At 41.3% G+C, this 16076-nt stretch overlaps 1 protein-coding gene across 5 annotated transcripts in view; it reads left to right on the forward strand.

The window, feature by feature from the left end:
- The window catches only part of LOC118426073 (protein-tyrosine sulfotransferase 1-like), an 88173-nt gene that overhangs the window by 52252 nt on the left and 19845 nt on the right, over window positions 1-16076 (forward strand). Inside the window, exons 2-3 of one of the 5 annotated variants that reach the window (XM_035835329.1) lie at window positions 2089-2893; window positions 3419-3989. In XM_035835329.1, the coding sequence (XP_035691222.1) occupies window positions 2667-2893; window positions 3419-3989 (798 nt within the window). In that variant the 5' untranslated portion in view covers window positions 2089-2666. Of the gene's footprint in view, window positions 1-2088; window positions 2894-2917; window positions 2964-3032; window positions 3060-3415; window positions 3990-16076 lie in introns of those variants that run through there. The other 4 variants (XM_035835328.1, XM_035835331.1, XM_035835332.1 and 1 more) reach the window with 4 other exon arrangements.

Raw genomic sequence — 16076 nt, forward strand, 5'->3', positions numbered from 1 at the left:
CCTGTGTGCTTGGCTAAAACTGCAGGCCCCAATGCACTAGCTATAGCTACTTAAAAGCATCTTACTACACCTCAGTTGTGAATGACAAATACAGGAGAGGTGCAAACCCCCCTGGAGTATGTATTACTAAGCATGTTGTCTTCACATCTATCTTCTGTTCAGTACTGTAGAGTTTCTCACTGGATGTGTGATGGGGATTGTACAATGTATAACTGTCCTATCTCCCGTGTATCATGGCACTTGGGACAGCGCTCCCATGGACCCTGCAATACAGCACTTACTTAGCTCCTGTTAATTGACTCATCTATATCATCCTTTTCATGACTGTTTCTTACTTTTGGTTCTTACTTGACTTTTAGAATTTTTCTTCACCTCCTTCACATATCAAGTCATAGTTAGTGTATGAAAACAATTTTCCTCAGTGTCACTGACAATAGGTAGTGTTTGGTACCTATACATCTGCCAGGTTTCGAAATCATATCCAGTTGCTTGAATGTGTAACCTTATCTTCCAATTATTTTGCATATAAGCGCGGTGTGAAGACTTGCCAACTGTTGCCTACCCCTGTGTCAGGGAACCCAGAAGCAACATAATCAAATACTGGATACTTTAAGTTACTACAACTATCTTAAAACATATGGACCTGGATGTCTAATCTTAATCAAGCTTTCTCCTGTAACTGCAACACCTACATGTAGGCCTTTCCTCACAAGTGTGAAAGGTCCTACATTTTTTTGTACACATCATTGAATAAATAATAATCTTTATTGACACGACAAAAGTACAGCGACTTTCGTAAGGTCTACATGTATAACAACTACTTACAGTACAACTAAACAGACATATATGGATATCTATAGGTATGAATAAATCAGCATATAGGGACCATCAATAAGAGGGAAGGACAAAAAAGAAAAAAAAGCTGACCACCCTGACAGTTGAGTGGTATGACCCATACCTCATTACCCCTCCTCTGCGACCCTGGTGACCCGGCTTGACCCCTGCAGCTGAGAAAAGCCACAAACTCATTGAATCTGAATATTTCATGGTTTATCTGTTTCCCGTTTCTAATGCAGCTGCCCTGCAGTATAGATTTTCCTGTTTGGGGGCAGCGCTTGGTGACAAGTCCTCTTTCCCTTCACAGCTTTTCTTAACCTCTGACACAGCAGTGTCCTTCAGAACAGGTGGTTGACCTTGAAACTTTCCTCAGCAATGGAGTGTTGCTGACCAGATGTGGACACTCCGCCTCAGTAAAGCTTGAGTGTAGAATGTGTGCATCTGGACTAGATGGCTGAGTTAATGTTGCTATAGACCAGGGGATAATGAAATGTTTTGTTGCAAATTCATGCCCATGGGACTAATTGCAAGTGAACAAAATCAAATTCATGGAGTGATTGAAAAAGGGTAAATAATCTAAATTCTAACATACAAAGTTTAACTGATTGTATGTATATACAGAATATCAAGTACGATTCTAACACCTACATTTACTATTGCGGGGTTTGACTTCTTTTATTAAAACAGTTGAAAATGAAATACATCCAGCAGCAGTGTGAAGTAGAACCAGTCAGTACAGCATGTGTTTCATTCTCTCGCTCGCTGGGGTTAATGACCTTTCCCCTTGGTCCTGGTAACCGCAAGGCTGGCAGCTAGGACCGGAATTTTAGTCAGGCTACAGTCAAGGAAAGTGACAGACATGCTTCTTTCTGTCTCTAGTTTTGTACTGAGAACTTTGTTGTCCAGTAAACCTGATGAAACTATCAATGGGGGTAGATGGCCCCCTTGAAAATCAACTTTCAAAAGTTGTATGGGCCACCAACAAATCTTGAGACAAGATGAATTATAAATAAATGATTTGTTTGAATCCAATGGTTTGTTTGTTGAACAACTTGCAGTTTATAGTCAGTTTCAGTCAATTCTTCCTCTCGGAAAGGGTTAGGATTTTCCCACAGGCTACGTACACCTCTTTAACCAAGATTTAAGATTATTTTGTTATCCTTTAGATGTAGTCGATGCTTGACATGATGCTATTTACCTGTGGACATATGACCCTTGACCTAACCTCTGACCTTTGTTGTGTTTCTGTAGGTTACCATGCCTCAACTGTAACATGCTGCTGTCCAACTGCTCAAGACTCTCACCTTAACACACCACGGAAGGAAGTCTGCCAAGAAAGTCTTATAATCTAAGGTTGTCATCTCAGACACTAAGTGTACAGAAGAGAAAGACATCAAACAGCCCAATCTGTGAACGCTGCAGAAGTGCCCCCTAGGAAAGCTGCACTCAGAGCGGGAAGTTTGCCCAGAGAAGGCTTTCTAACCCGGCATTGCCACTTTACACAGGTGTGCTGCCTTTAGAGAGGGAAGTTTACCTATTGAAGCCCCTCTAACCCAGGATTGGCACCTCACACAGGTGCGGAGAGGAGTTAAGCACACCACCAGTGCTGTAAATGCTGCAGAAAGCCTTCAGAGCTTCCAGCGGATAAGCAGAAAGCCAACCCCTGCAGGCAGAGGCTGTTGAGCACTTAGGCTCCGGCACGGGGATGGAGTAAGTGGGTAGCTGTTACCACGCCAACGGTTTCCACGGCAACGCAGCGGAGTATTCGCGCCCGCGCTAGTCTGAGTGACGCTGTTGAGAAGCCGGGGATCAGGATACTATGATCCCCCATGCACAGCCCCACAACCGCCGCAGATAGCACAAGGAGAGCCTCGTCACCTTTCTCGCCGGGTTACCACGCCGCGCCCGGTTACGCCACGCCCGGATACGCCGCCACGCTGCCGAACTTCTCCGCCCCGGGCCCGATCATGATGCGAGGAGGCAGCCGCAGGTCCATGCTGGCCGGACTCTGCACGTTTCAGGCCTTCTTACTGATGTACCTGTACTTCTTCAGCAGGTGAGTAAAACTCCTTAAGACTCTGCACGTTTCAGGCCTTCTTACTGATGTACCTGTACTTCTTCAGCAGGTGAGTAAAACTCCTTAAGGAGTAGACATTTCCTTAGACTCTGCACCTTCCAAGCTTTCTTAATTTATTACTGATGTACCTGTACTTCTTCAGCAGGTGGGTAAATATTTCATTTATATCAAGACATCTTGTGTGGACAGTTCCTTATGACCCTGACGACCCTGCACCTTCACTTACTTAGCAGTAGACATTTCCTTATAAATGAATCTCTCCAGGACTTCTTTAGCAGGTTTGTAAGTTCCCTCCAGAAGAACTAGAACCAAATAATCTTGGGCATTATTTGGGTATATTTTACGTGTATACAGTTCTATTTTTCTTTTCCACGGGAACCAGTTTGGAAATGTGACATTAGCCATACCTGTCCCCTGAGTTCAGTTGAGGTGAACTAGTTATAATCACTTTCACCTTTCCTTCCCTTTCACTTTTCGCTGACACTGTTGTGTTCCCTGCAGCAGCGCGCCGTGCGACAAGGGGAAGATGATTCCGAAGGAGGGCAGTCAGTACGTCTACGACGCGGAAAACCGTGCCTACCAGTACGACCGGAACATGCCGCTGATATTCATCGGCGGGGTCCCCAGAAGCGGGACCACGTTAGCGCGGGTGATGCTCGATGCTCACCCCTCGATTCGCTGTGGCGAGGAAACTCGCGTGATTCCCAGAATACTCGCCATGCAGGTCCAGTGGAGAAGATCAACCAAGGAGAAGTCAAGACTCGAGGAGGCCGGCGTCACAGACGAAGTCTTAGACGACGCGATCTCGTCTTTTGTTCTGGAAGTGATCGCGAAACACGGGGAGGCGGCGCCGTACTTGTGCAATAAGGACCCGTTCACCCACAAATCGACTGTGTACCTCTCCTCGCTGTTCCCCAATGCCAAGTTCATCCTGATGTTGCGGGACGGGCGCGCTGCAGTTCACTCCATGATCACCAGGAAGGTGACCATAACCGGGTTTGACCTGACCAGCTACAGGAACTCTCTCACCAAGTGGAACCAGGCCATAGAGAACATGTACTCACAGTGTGTGCAGGTGAGGCTGTTTGTTTGTTTGTTTGTTTGTTATGGAGAACATGTACTCACAGTGTGTGCAGGTGGGCTGTTTGTTTGTTTGTTTGTTTGTTTGTTTGTTATGGAGAACATGTACTCACAGTGTGTGCAGGTGGGCTGTTTGTTTGTTTGTTTGTTTGTTTGTTTGTTATGGAGAACATGTACTCACAGTGTGTGCAGGTGGGCTGTTTGTTTGTTTGTTTGTTTGTTTGTTTGTTATGGAGAACATGTGCTCACAGTGTGTACAGGTGAGATTGTTTGAAGTTGTTGTTTTGTTTATTTGTTCATTTGGTATGAAAAACATGTACTAACTATTTCTTCATGTAAAAATCATCTAGTTGCTTATTTGTTTATCCTAATGTGATTATAAATGATCGAAGATTATGTCCATGAACTTTATCATTTTACGTTACCACCATTACTATTTGTAAAGCTTCCTAACATCAGACCAATCATGTTAGGCTACTTTGCCGCCTAGTGTTTGGTCCAGGCTTCCATTTACCAACACTGAGTGGTACAGGGCCTGTCCTAGGGCTACTTCCAGCTTCAAGTCTTCTTCATTTATTCTGAGCACATGTTGCTCATTTTTGTCGGTACATGTTATTCTGTGATTTTAAGCTTACGGAACTGTGTCTTTCATCAATTGCCTGCCACAAAACTCAGGCTCCGTGAGGGAAGGTTAGAAATTTTTGTCCGTCCCAACCAGCAAGTTTCTGTCACGGGACGGGTCCAGGAGACAACCCTAGTCTGTCGCCTGTACGAGTCATTTACTCCCCTGGCCTGGGACAGAGCGATGTTTGTAAGATTTAGAAGGCAACGACCAAAGTTTACAGCTTCATTCCCCATAAACTGCAGCCTCTGCAGAGTTCCCATATCGTCATCTCCCCCGGTAGATTGATTGCCGTCCGTTTGGATGTCCTGGATATTACCCATTCCCTACATCCGAAACCGCATCTCTCTCCGGATAAAAATGTAGTTTTCCCAGAGATGTGGTTTATTTGACCATAAATCCCCCCTTATTACACTTCAAACACGAGACAAACTTGACTGGAGCCCTGCGCAGGACATTACGATTTATGGACTGGAGATGAAAAACGCGCGGCAACGTCGTAAGCCGGTTCTACGAGCGTGCGAGAGGCTATAATGGCGGCAGTTAGAGGAAATCTGCATGCTGCGGACAGCTGGCCTGGCGTTTATGTCGGCTGATATAAGCTGTTAGCTGCGGAAACTGCCAGTGACGCCCCCGGGCACCCCAGCTGTGACTGTCAAATGTGCTCAAACAAAAGGGGGAAATGAGAGGGGGGCGGTTTGTAAGTATCGCTCGAAAACAAGACATGCTCTTCTGTTATTAGATCATTCGTGGCCGACACATCATCCTAGAATGTCACCAATTTTGGAATAGGGGAGGACATATATGCTATAGCCCTTTCCAACATTCACTTACCTTAGGCCGTAAAACTAATGATGTGCATGAGGCGGCCATTTTGGAAAATTCAAGGTCATGGTGTCATCTGTGACTGTCAAATGTGCTTAAACAAAAATTTAAAAATGAGAGGGTGGTGGTTCGGAAGTATTGCTCGAAAACAAGACATGCTCTTCTGTATTAGATCATTTGTGGCCGTCACATCATCTTAGAATGTCACCAATTTTTTAGAAGGAAAGGATTTAGCCCTCTCCAGTATTCACTTACCTTTTCCAACATTCACTTACCTTAGGCCGTAAAACTAATGATCTGGATGAGGCGTCCATTTTGGAAAGGCCAAGGTCAAGGTGTCATCAGTGACTGTCAAGTTCGCTAAACCAACAGGGTAAAAAGGGCAAGGTGGTCGTTTGGAAGTTGGACTGGAATGTTTGATTTGGAGATCTTGTTTGGTGGTGGTAGTAGGGAAACTACAGAACAATCACACTATGATACATAACTGATAAGTAACCATACAGCAAAAAATAAGCATGTGGGTCCTAGTGTACTGCCACATCAGCAAATGGAATGTTATAAATTTCTGCCCCACGTCAGCACCCGTCCAGTCCTGGTATGACACCTGTTGTTAGCAATATGTGCTGGATTACTGTCAGCATCACTGGTGTAACACAGGCCTGATGGATGGGGGGATTACACTGTTACTGCCACCATGATTAAATCTCATATACCCCCGGGGGTCGGGTACGGGTGAGAACTGGAGAGTAGCCAGGCAACATGATGAGGAATCAAGGTTTCATATTTCAGTTGCAACTGTGCAAAACTTAGCAAGGCCACTCTATTTGATTCGTAGGTTTGTAGATCAAAACAAATGATGTCAAACTGACAGATTAGCATGAAAACTGAGTTGAGAGACTACAGCTAGTTACGCTAGACAAGAGTGGCTGCAATGTAAAATACAACTTAAGTTGGATGGTAGTGTTTAAAAATGTCCGATGAGTTGAGGTAGTGGCAATGACAGGTGGTTAACTGGCCAGGTTTGGACGAAATACTAGACTACCTTGGTACACACAGGTTCAAACAAACAGTTTCATAAATTCGGGGAGTGGATTTAGTCAGACTCAATTTCCCCACCAATCTCACTGTTTCCATCTTGACTTCATCCCTGGATGCCTGCTGAATATGTCATCACAGATAGAGAGTGAACTGATAGTCATAAATATTGCCTTCTATAGCATATTGCCCTGAATGTAGAAATTAATTCTATGCCCCATTCACTGGGAAGACGGTTGACATTTTATCAGTGACCTACTTTTGTGAAATGAGGAATTAATCTCATGTGATGAAGGGCTCAGTAGAGAAAATTACACAAAATTGCTTCAGGCACAAAATTCTGCTGCCTATACACCTGCTCTGGAGCAGATGATAAATGATTTACCTGCTATATAGATGTCAAACCGGCCCTCCTACAGACTTCCTCTCGGACTCAGTTTTTTTTTATTTTTGTTTCCATCCAGTATGTCAGCCAAACCTAGCTAGTTAACCACCAGCTCAACTCATGGAACTCATCAAAACAGTACTGTCCAATTTCAGTAGTATTTTACAGTATAACTGCTCTTGTCTGGAACAAGTAGCCCCAGTGACCATCCATTTTTCTCAGTCCCATCAGTAGTTGTTGACACCAAGTTTTGCTTTAACGTTTATCAAGGTTAGACAAGTAAACAATATTCAAATACTGGATATTGTAGCATAGTAGTAATAATACTAGACTTAGAAGTAATATATATTATAATAGAATATAGTATTATATTCAATGTCTACAACTGGGTAAAAACAATTTAATTTTTTTCAAGTTGTACTTGTATTGTTGTTTCTGCCAGTTTATTTGTGACGCTGAAGAAGAGTGATGGATGTCACTCTAAACGTTCCAAAGTAAATCTCCATTTTTATCTAGTGGTGGAGATTAAATTGTATTTTGGACAATTTGTACAGTAATTTTTTTTTACCACGTGAACCAATGAATCAAACGTGTTTGGCCTAGATTTTCCCGGAAGATTGGTGTCAAAAAACAATCACGCCGGTCCTCCTCTTTAGTATCTCATTTCCGCATCTCCATTAGATCTGAATGGCCGGTTTTGATGGCTGAATGTGGTGAAGGGCTCTCCATTCAGCACAGGCCTTGACCTGGTTTCTCCAGAGCAAACGGCCGCTGACTGATGATTTCCTCATTAATGTGTTTCTGTCCTTTGTGCTGATTTTGCAGCAGCCGTAATATAGGTGTCAGACACCGAGGCCCTCATAGGGAAGCTTGAAGGCCATGCCAAATTTTCTTAGCTCTCTGATGTTTTTTAATAACGATTCATGAAAAGGACAAGACTTATGATAGCCTCATTAATGTGTTTTTGTCCTTGGTGCTGATTTTGCAGCTGCTGGAACACAGTTGTGAGATGCAGGGGCTTTTGTGGGGGAAATTGAAGGCCATGCCAAATTTTCTTAGCTCTCTGATGTTTTTTAATAACAATTCATGAAAAGGTGAAGACTTATGTTAGCCTCATTAATGTGTTTCTGTCCTTTGTGCTGATTTTGCAGCAGCCGTAATATAGTTGTCAGACACCGAGGCCCTCATAGGGAAGCTTGAAGGCCATGCCAAATTTTCTTAGCTCTCTGATGTTTTTTAATAACAATTCATGAAAAGGACAAGTCTTATGATAGCCTCATTAATGTGTTTCTGTCCTTTGTGCTGATTTTGCAGCAATTGTAACACAGTTGTCAGACACCAAGGCCTTCATGGGGAAGCTTGAAGGCCACACAAAATTTTCTTTGCTCTCTGATGTTTTTTATAACAATTCATGAAAAGGAGAAAACTTATGATATCCTCGTTATAGTGTTTCTGTCCCTGGTGCTGATTTTGCAGCAGCTGGAACACAGTTGTCAGACGCTGAGGCCTTCATGGGGAAGCTTGAAGGTCACACAAAATTTCTTTGCTCTTTGACGAATTTCCCTAGGTCAATGAACCTGTAAATACTGTACCTATATTATCTGTCTTCTTTGTGACGGCCAGTGAAGGAATTGCTTTTCAGTGAGCTTTTCTAGTGAGAGATCACTTACAAATCCTGGAGCCCACCAATTGACTTGTTGTAGCCGGAGCTGTAATCAGTATTGAGACCGCTATCACAGCACATGGACAGTGTGTTTTTACTGTCCATTCCAGTTTACGGTTATGTGCACATCATTACCAGACCGCAGGAGTTCAGCCCGTGATGCATGACCTGGTTTCTTAGTGGAGAAGATAGCCTCTTACCCTGCTGTTATGTGTTTCTGTCCCTGGTGCTGATTTTTCAGTAGCACTTACTAGGGCTGACAAAACCGTTTTTTCTCATCAGACCGGTCCAGAAAAAGCGGACCTGAAAAAAGTTGTTGGACCGGATGTTGGACCGATTGGTTTCTTAGTGGTAAAGATAGCCTCTAACCCTGCTGTGATGTGTTCCTGTCCCTGGTGCTGATTTTTTCAGTAGCACTTACAGTCTTGAGTGAATGAACGTTTTTTTTGTACAAAAAATTCATAAAACATATTTCAGCCTGTTGGCTGAATTGCACGCTTTATTATGTATTTGTCAATACACAGTAATTAAAACCTGATTGGTAGATTTATAATTAATAAGACTAGGAGTTTATGAAGGCTTACCATAAACATATCTAATGTAGAATGACGATGGAAACATATATAAATAACAAGTGGTGTTTTATGTCTGGGGTTTCAAACTGGTGTCACCATCACAGTATATATTATATATACACTTATGGTTCCACAGAGGATAGTGTGATTTGACTGTACATACAGGCTTATGGTTATGTGTGCCCTCATCTCCAGAACATTACAGCCCCAGGTGTTAGATCTATTTTTGCAGCCAGTTTTAACAAGTATCTCTGTCCCAAATGCTGTGTACTAAACTGTTGGAATACTAGTGTCAGACTTGCAGGATATGTAATGACAGGTTTTCAGGATTAGGTTATCTTCAGATGGGTATCACCAAACACTGGAGGATTCACTGCCCATTCCCGTCTTTATGGTTATGTGTGCTGTCATCACCATAGAAAACTGTAGACTCAGTTCGTTGACCCGGTTTCTTTGCTTTCAAATCTGGCTTCTATCAAACCCTTAGGCAACATCATGTCTCTGTCCCTGGTTCTTATTTCATAGTCATGGTAACACAGATGTCAACTGTCAGTATCTTTTACAGCAGGGATTCATGTGTAGGTTGTTTTGAGAAGGTTTATCAAGCATACACATTGGTGATTTTACTACCCATAACAGTTTTATGACCTTTGCTTTTATCACTGCAACTCAAAGCAGGCTCAGTTTGTTTGCCTGGTTGAAAATCGGTCCTTTATCATTTAATTTAGGCCATTATGTGTTTCTGTTCCTTGTGCTGATTTCTCGGATGCCGTAACAAAGACGTCAGAAACTGAGAGCTTTTGAAAGTTAAGATTACTTGTTAGTTACTGAAAATGCAGAAACTTTCGCGGTGGTTTAATGTTTTTCCATTTTCCCATGGTAGTAATAGACTACAGTGCATGGTGCTACTGTGAAATTAAAACCACCGCAAAAAGTCATTTTTCCCCGCGAACTTATTTATTTATAATGCATTTACAATAGTTTCCCTTTGAATAAGATGCAGTACCACAGCAGAGTTATACAGTAGATAGCCGAGGTTTACTACTGGCCATTACAGTTTTAACGGTTATGTGTGCCATCACACTAACAACGCATCAGGCTTGGTTGGGTGGCCTGGTTTCTTTGTTATAACTCTATTCTCCATCCAGCCATTAGTGTTCCTGTCCCTAGTGCTGATTTCTCAGTGGTGATAACACAGCTAGGTTGGCGTTAGAAAAAAAATATAGTACACAGTTACATTGTAGATAGCAAGTTTTTACCTCCCATCACAGTTTTATGTTTATGTGTGCTATTATTACTGCAGCATAGTGTAGGCTCAGTTGGTTAACCTTTTTTTTGTTACTCTTTCTTCAGGCTAATGTGTGTTCCTGTCCTAAGTGCTAATTTATCAGTTCTGATAAAACAGCTAGGTTGGCGTGAGAAAAAAAAAATGTAGTACACAGTTACATTGTAGCTATAGATTGCAAGTTTTTACCTCCCATCACAGTTTTATGTTTATGTGTGCTATTATTACTGCAGCACATTGTAGGCTCAGTTAACTGACCTGATTTTTTTGTTTTTGTATCCAGCCTTTGGGCTATGGGAAGTTTCTTACCATTGTGGTGACTTCTCAGTTGTGATGACACCACTATCTTGATATGAGAAAGCATGCAGTACATGGTTACATTGTAGATAGCAAGGTTTTACTTCCCATCACAGTTTTATGTTTATGTGTGCTACTATCACTTCAGCACTTTGTAGGCTCAGTTAACAGACCTGTTTTCTATGTTTCTCTATCCAGCCTTTGGGCTGTTGTGTGTTTCTGTCTCAGGTGCTGATTTCCTAGTGGTGGTTATACAGATGTCAAGTACTGAAATAACAATCGGCATGACTTCATAAATGATACAGTGTCACATTACAATTTTTAAATCTTAAAAACTCACTGCAGCACATTGTAGGCTCAGTTGACCGACCTGTTTTCTTTGATACAGTATCCAGCCTTTGGGCTTAGTGTGTTTCTGTCCCTAGTGCTGATTTCCCAGTGGTGGTGACAGAAATGTCAAGTACCAGAAGAACGATTGGCATGACTTGATAAGTGATACAGTATCACAGCACAGTTACATTGTGGCATGGCTTGACTGCTCTTCACGGTTTTATGTTTATGTGTGCTATCATCACTGCAGCAGAGATTCTTTAAATTATATATCTATATTTCATTCCTGTATTGTATAACGAACTGACAAAATCACTGCAGCACATTCTAGGCTCAGTTGACTGAACTGTTTTCTTTGATACAGTATCCAGCCTTTTGGCTTAGTGCGGTTCTGTCCCTAGTGATGATTTCCCAGTGGTGGTGACACAGATGTCAAGTACTGAGAGTCTTATGGCTTAGATTACCTTTATTGACTTGATAAATGATACAGTACTGCAGCATAGTCACATTGTAGCACGGCTTCACTGCCCATTGCGGTTTTTATGGTTATGTGTGCCTTTATGACCGCGGCACATTAGGCCGTGTGGATTGCCCTGGTTTCAATGACAATAGAACTGACCTACATACAGCTTCTAGATTGCTGCAAAAGCTCTGATTGATTTCAACTCATGAATTCCAGCCCTTCCCCCTGTATTTGTTACATATCCAAATGTCAAATGAACCAATATAAACCTGATATCACCCAAATCAAGTAAGTCATCTACTTGCCTCCTGCAATTTCAATTGAATGTGGAATGAGTTGATAGGAATACCATTGTAAGATAAAATGCCAATATTACACTTATAAAAAAGCCCTAAGGTTTTTTTACAAGAAAGAATTGCAATTTTCAATTCTCCATCTTGTCCTTCTTTACCACTTTTTACTCAGTAAATGGCCTTTGTCTGTTTTGATTCTCTTCACTGTATATGAACCTTCATCCTGCTTAGGCCATACCAATTTAATTTCTTGGTTCACGGATTTTTTCATAAAAAATATGGAGTGAGAGGGCGAAATAAAAATAAAAATAAAAATTGTAAAATGGTTGGGGTAAACTGTAAAGGTAAGGGCTAATCCAAAACATAAAGAATAAAAAGTTTTCAGCTTGAAAAAAGTACAAAAACACTATTACTGTACAGTAACAGCACCTGTTCGTTGAAAATTACAAATTTAAAGTAGTGTCAGTTTTTATGTTTGTCCCATTCTTCATGAAAGAAAAATATAACTGCAATAATAATACCCACATTTTAAGGAGCTTATAATATAAAGGCCAATTTGCTACAGAAAGTTGGTGAATGGTTTCATTAATGGTGAAAATTTGCTGAGTGGTAATTTTTATTTTTATTTTTTTTTTTCCAAAAAATAGGAGAGAGCGAATCCGTGAACCAAGAAATTAAATTGGTATGGCCTTAAGTATATTGCCACTGAATGTGTACCAGATACAGGGTTGGGCATCAGAAAGAAGGGTTCATGAACATATAAACTAAAGAGAATAATTCATCCTAATCTAAGATCAATCATCAGGACCTAGAAAATCAATCCCTGCATCTTAGACGTTTCAGTTCAGCTTCTTACAGTTGAGCTAAACAGGTGAGGAATCGTTCGTGAGGAGGTATTGTGTCGCGTCTTTAATTGAAGCATTTTTCACGTTAACTACTGATCGTATTCTGCTGCCAACAGTTCAGACAGAAATATGAACAATTACGGAGAAAGAATGGATTCATTTCAGACTCGTTTCCTGTGTGTCTCACGTTTCTCATCTGATAATTCTGATATTTTTCACAATATCACAAGTTTGTCTAGTTTGTAACTTTTTACCAATCACTTGAAAAGTCATGAATTAGTATTTATTAAATTTCCTGACAAGGAATTTGGAATTATCGTGCAAAGTAATGAAAAATTTACAAGATAGTGCTGTATTAATGTCACATAGATTCATCGAATTTGGTGAGTTATTACAAAATGTAATGAAAGTCAATGAAATAGTGTATCATGAACATCAGTTTAGTCGTGACTTTAGCAGATTGTTGCTTATGAATCTATGATGCAATTTCTTGATAATGAGACTTGCACAAATTGAAACCGTTTGAATTATTATAGAGAAAGCGTCACAGACGAATTAATCGTACTGGTAACATTTTTGGTAAGAATCCAACGAGAGGTTGAGATGAAAAGAAAATTGTGAGAAGAAAACTTGACTCTGACGTATGATATATAATTAGTAGTCCACTGTGTTTTGCTGCTGCAGTGGTCTGGACACCCTGCAGCTGCAATCAGTCTTTCTTCAACTTTCTCCACTTTGTGCTGTTTATTGCGAGCTTCCTATTCTCTAAGTTGTGGAATATATCCGCTCCCTGGAACTGTATGTACCAAGGTGGAGGCGTCCCTCTTAAAGTCTCAGACTCTGTGTTCATGTCAATGTCATAGTTCAAGTCCATCTTTTTTATTCCAGCAAGCAATGAATTAAATTTGTCCTGATGAAAGGTAGTGTATTCTACCTGAAACGTCTGACCGTTTCCAAAATCATATCCAGTTGCTTGTCAATGAGTAATTATATTTGGCACATCTTAATACCTGGGTGTGTAACCTTCATTGACAAATAACTTGAGTTTATATGGCCTAAAATTTGGAAAAGATTATGATGAAATATTATCAGAAATGCCACACCAAAACTATTTTTGGGTCTCAGGCATATTTAGTCCAAATTCAGTTAGATTTGTTTGTTGTGCAGATTTTCCAGTTGAACATTATATTTCAAAGTCTGAGAGCCGATATATTACATTGTTGTGGCCTTATCAACCACAAACAGTCCTGACCCCCCCCCCCCCACACACACACAGTCTGGCTCACAGTAGTTCTGTATGCATGAAGGCAGGAGACTGGAGGGTTCAGCTGGCCAATAGGCTGTGAAATGAAGGGGGTTAACATGTCAGAACATTGCCTCACCATGTTGTCAATCATACTTACTGTAGAACTGCTCATTTATGCTCATGTTGTCAATCATACTTACTGTAGATCAGCACATTTCTGCCGATGATGTCAATCATAGATACAGTAGAACTGATCATTTATGCTCATGATGTCAGACATAGTCACTGTAGAACTGCACAGTTCTGTATCATGATGTCAATCATACGTACTGTAGAACTGCACAATTATGCTCATGTTGTCAATCATACTTACTGTACATCAGAACATTTCTGCCGATGATGTCAATCATACTTACTGTATAACTGCTCATTTATGCTCATGATGTCAGTCATAATTACTGTAGATCAGCACAGTTCTGTTTCATGATGTCAATCATACTTACTGTTCATCAGCAAATTTCTGCTCATGATGTCAGTTATATTTACAGTGCTGCATCGTGATCCCAATCATACTTTCTTACTTATGTCAATCATAGGTACTGTACATCAGCACATTTCTGCATCTTCTTCCTCTTGACATGAGAGGAGTGACTCTGGAAGCCACTGAGGTATCATCCTTCTAGCATGTCCAAAAATGTCTAAAGCCCAATAGTTGTAAAAACTCCCATCTTCAGTTGGGTTGCTATTATATTGCTCATTCCACGTAGATAGACTCTTGCTCCATCAACTCGGGCGACCCCCTTCTAGAGTAGTCTGTCCATAGGGATGGGGTTTTTTTGTGGGCAGTTCTGCAACATTTGAGGCCTTTACGTACACCACCCAAATGTCCATCTGCACCCATAGTCAACAATATGGAGCACAGTTCCAAGTTCAGGAACAAAGAAGTGCCACATGCACCCGGTATTTTGTGCCCTACCATGCCGGAGCTGTCTGTTCACAGCAATAGTTTATTCCATGTTCAGGTGATACTCTACAGTATCAACCTCCACCAGGGACACATTTAAAGCCGGGGTTGTGACACGATCGACCAGAACGAGGTGTACCCAGCAAGTTCATTTCACGGCCTGCTGCACACGTATGGGTTGGGAACCGTTACGTAAGGCACAATTTGTCTGTCTCTTCCTGTCGTGACCATTGGAATATTAGCTCTTCAACGTGCTAACACCGGTTTCAGACACATTCCATTTCGTTCAGAAGCACCCGTAGGTCGCTTACCCGACAGGGATGTATTGTTTATGTCCTGAAATGTCTGTGGTAGGTTTTTTTTTCACAGTTTTAATGGTAACCTCTTGAGGGATTCTTTACCTACAGCACAGTGGGTCGTGTCCACAAGAATATTACCTCATCCGGACGCTAAAACCGGTTTTAGACGCATTCCATTTCGTTCAGAAGCACCGTAGGTCGCTTACCTGACAGGGATGTATTGTTTATACCCTGAAATGTCTGTGGTAGTTTTTTTTCACAGTTTTAATGGTAACCTCTTGAGGGATCCTTTACCTACAGTACAGTGTGTCTATCCGCTTGTCGTGACCACAAGTACATTACCTCATCCGGATGCTAAAACCGGTTTTAGACGCATTCCATTTCGTTCAGAAGCATCCGCGGGTCGGTTACCCGACAGGAATGTACTGTTTATCGTGAAATGTTTGTGGTAGTTTTTCTTTTCGCAGTTTTTGTGGTAACCTCTTGAGAGTTTGGAATTCTCAGACTTAAAAACAACACCAACGTTGAAATGTTCTCAATAGTTAACATTTTTGTTTTATTATTAACTTTTGTAATTCTTGCAGTGATGTCACCAGCAGAAATTATTGATAGCATGAGCATCCATTTCCAATTGCGTATAAAATGATATACACTAGTCTACTGTTTATTGTTTATACAGTGCTACAAAATTCCTTCAACTACAAACTTTACGCCCTGCAAAATCCTCCTTTTCCGCTCCACCGCAAAGTTAAGTTAAGATACACATATTTGTGGAGTTAGGCTGAATGTTTGGGCAAAGTGGAATCTCATCAAGTGCAGATCAGGAGCCACAGTCAAGTACATTCTCCCATCTTCTCTGTTGTCTTACTCTTCAATGGGCCTACACTAAAAAGGACTTGATAACAGGAGTAGCTACAAAGATCACTATGTTATAACAGTATCACAATCGTCTGTA

This window comes from Branchiostoma floridae, chromosome 11 (assembly GCF_000003815.2).
Source record: "Branchiostoma floridae strain S238N-H82 chromosome 11, Bfl_VNyyK, whole genome shotgun sequence".
In the NCBI taxonomy this organism is placed as follows: Eukaryota; Metazoa; Chordata; class Leptocardii; order Amphioxiformes; family Branchiostomatidae; genus Branchiostoma; species Branchiostoma floridae.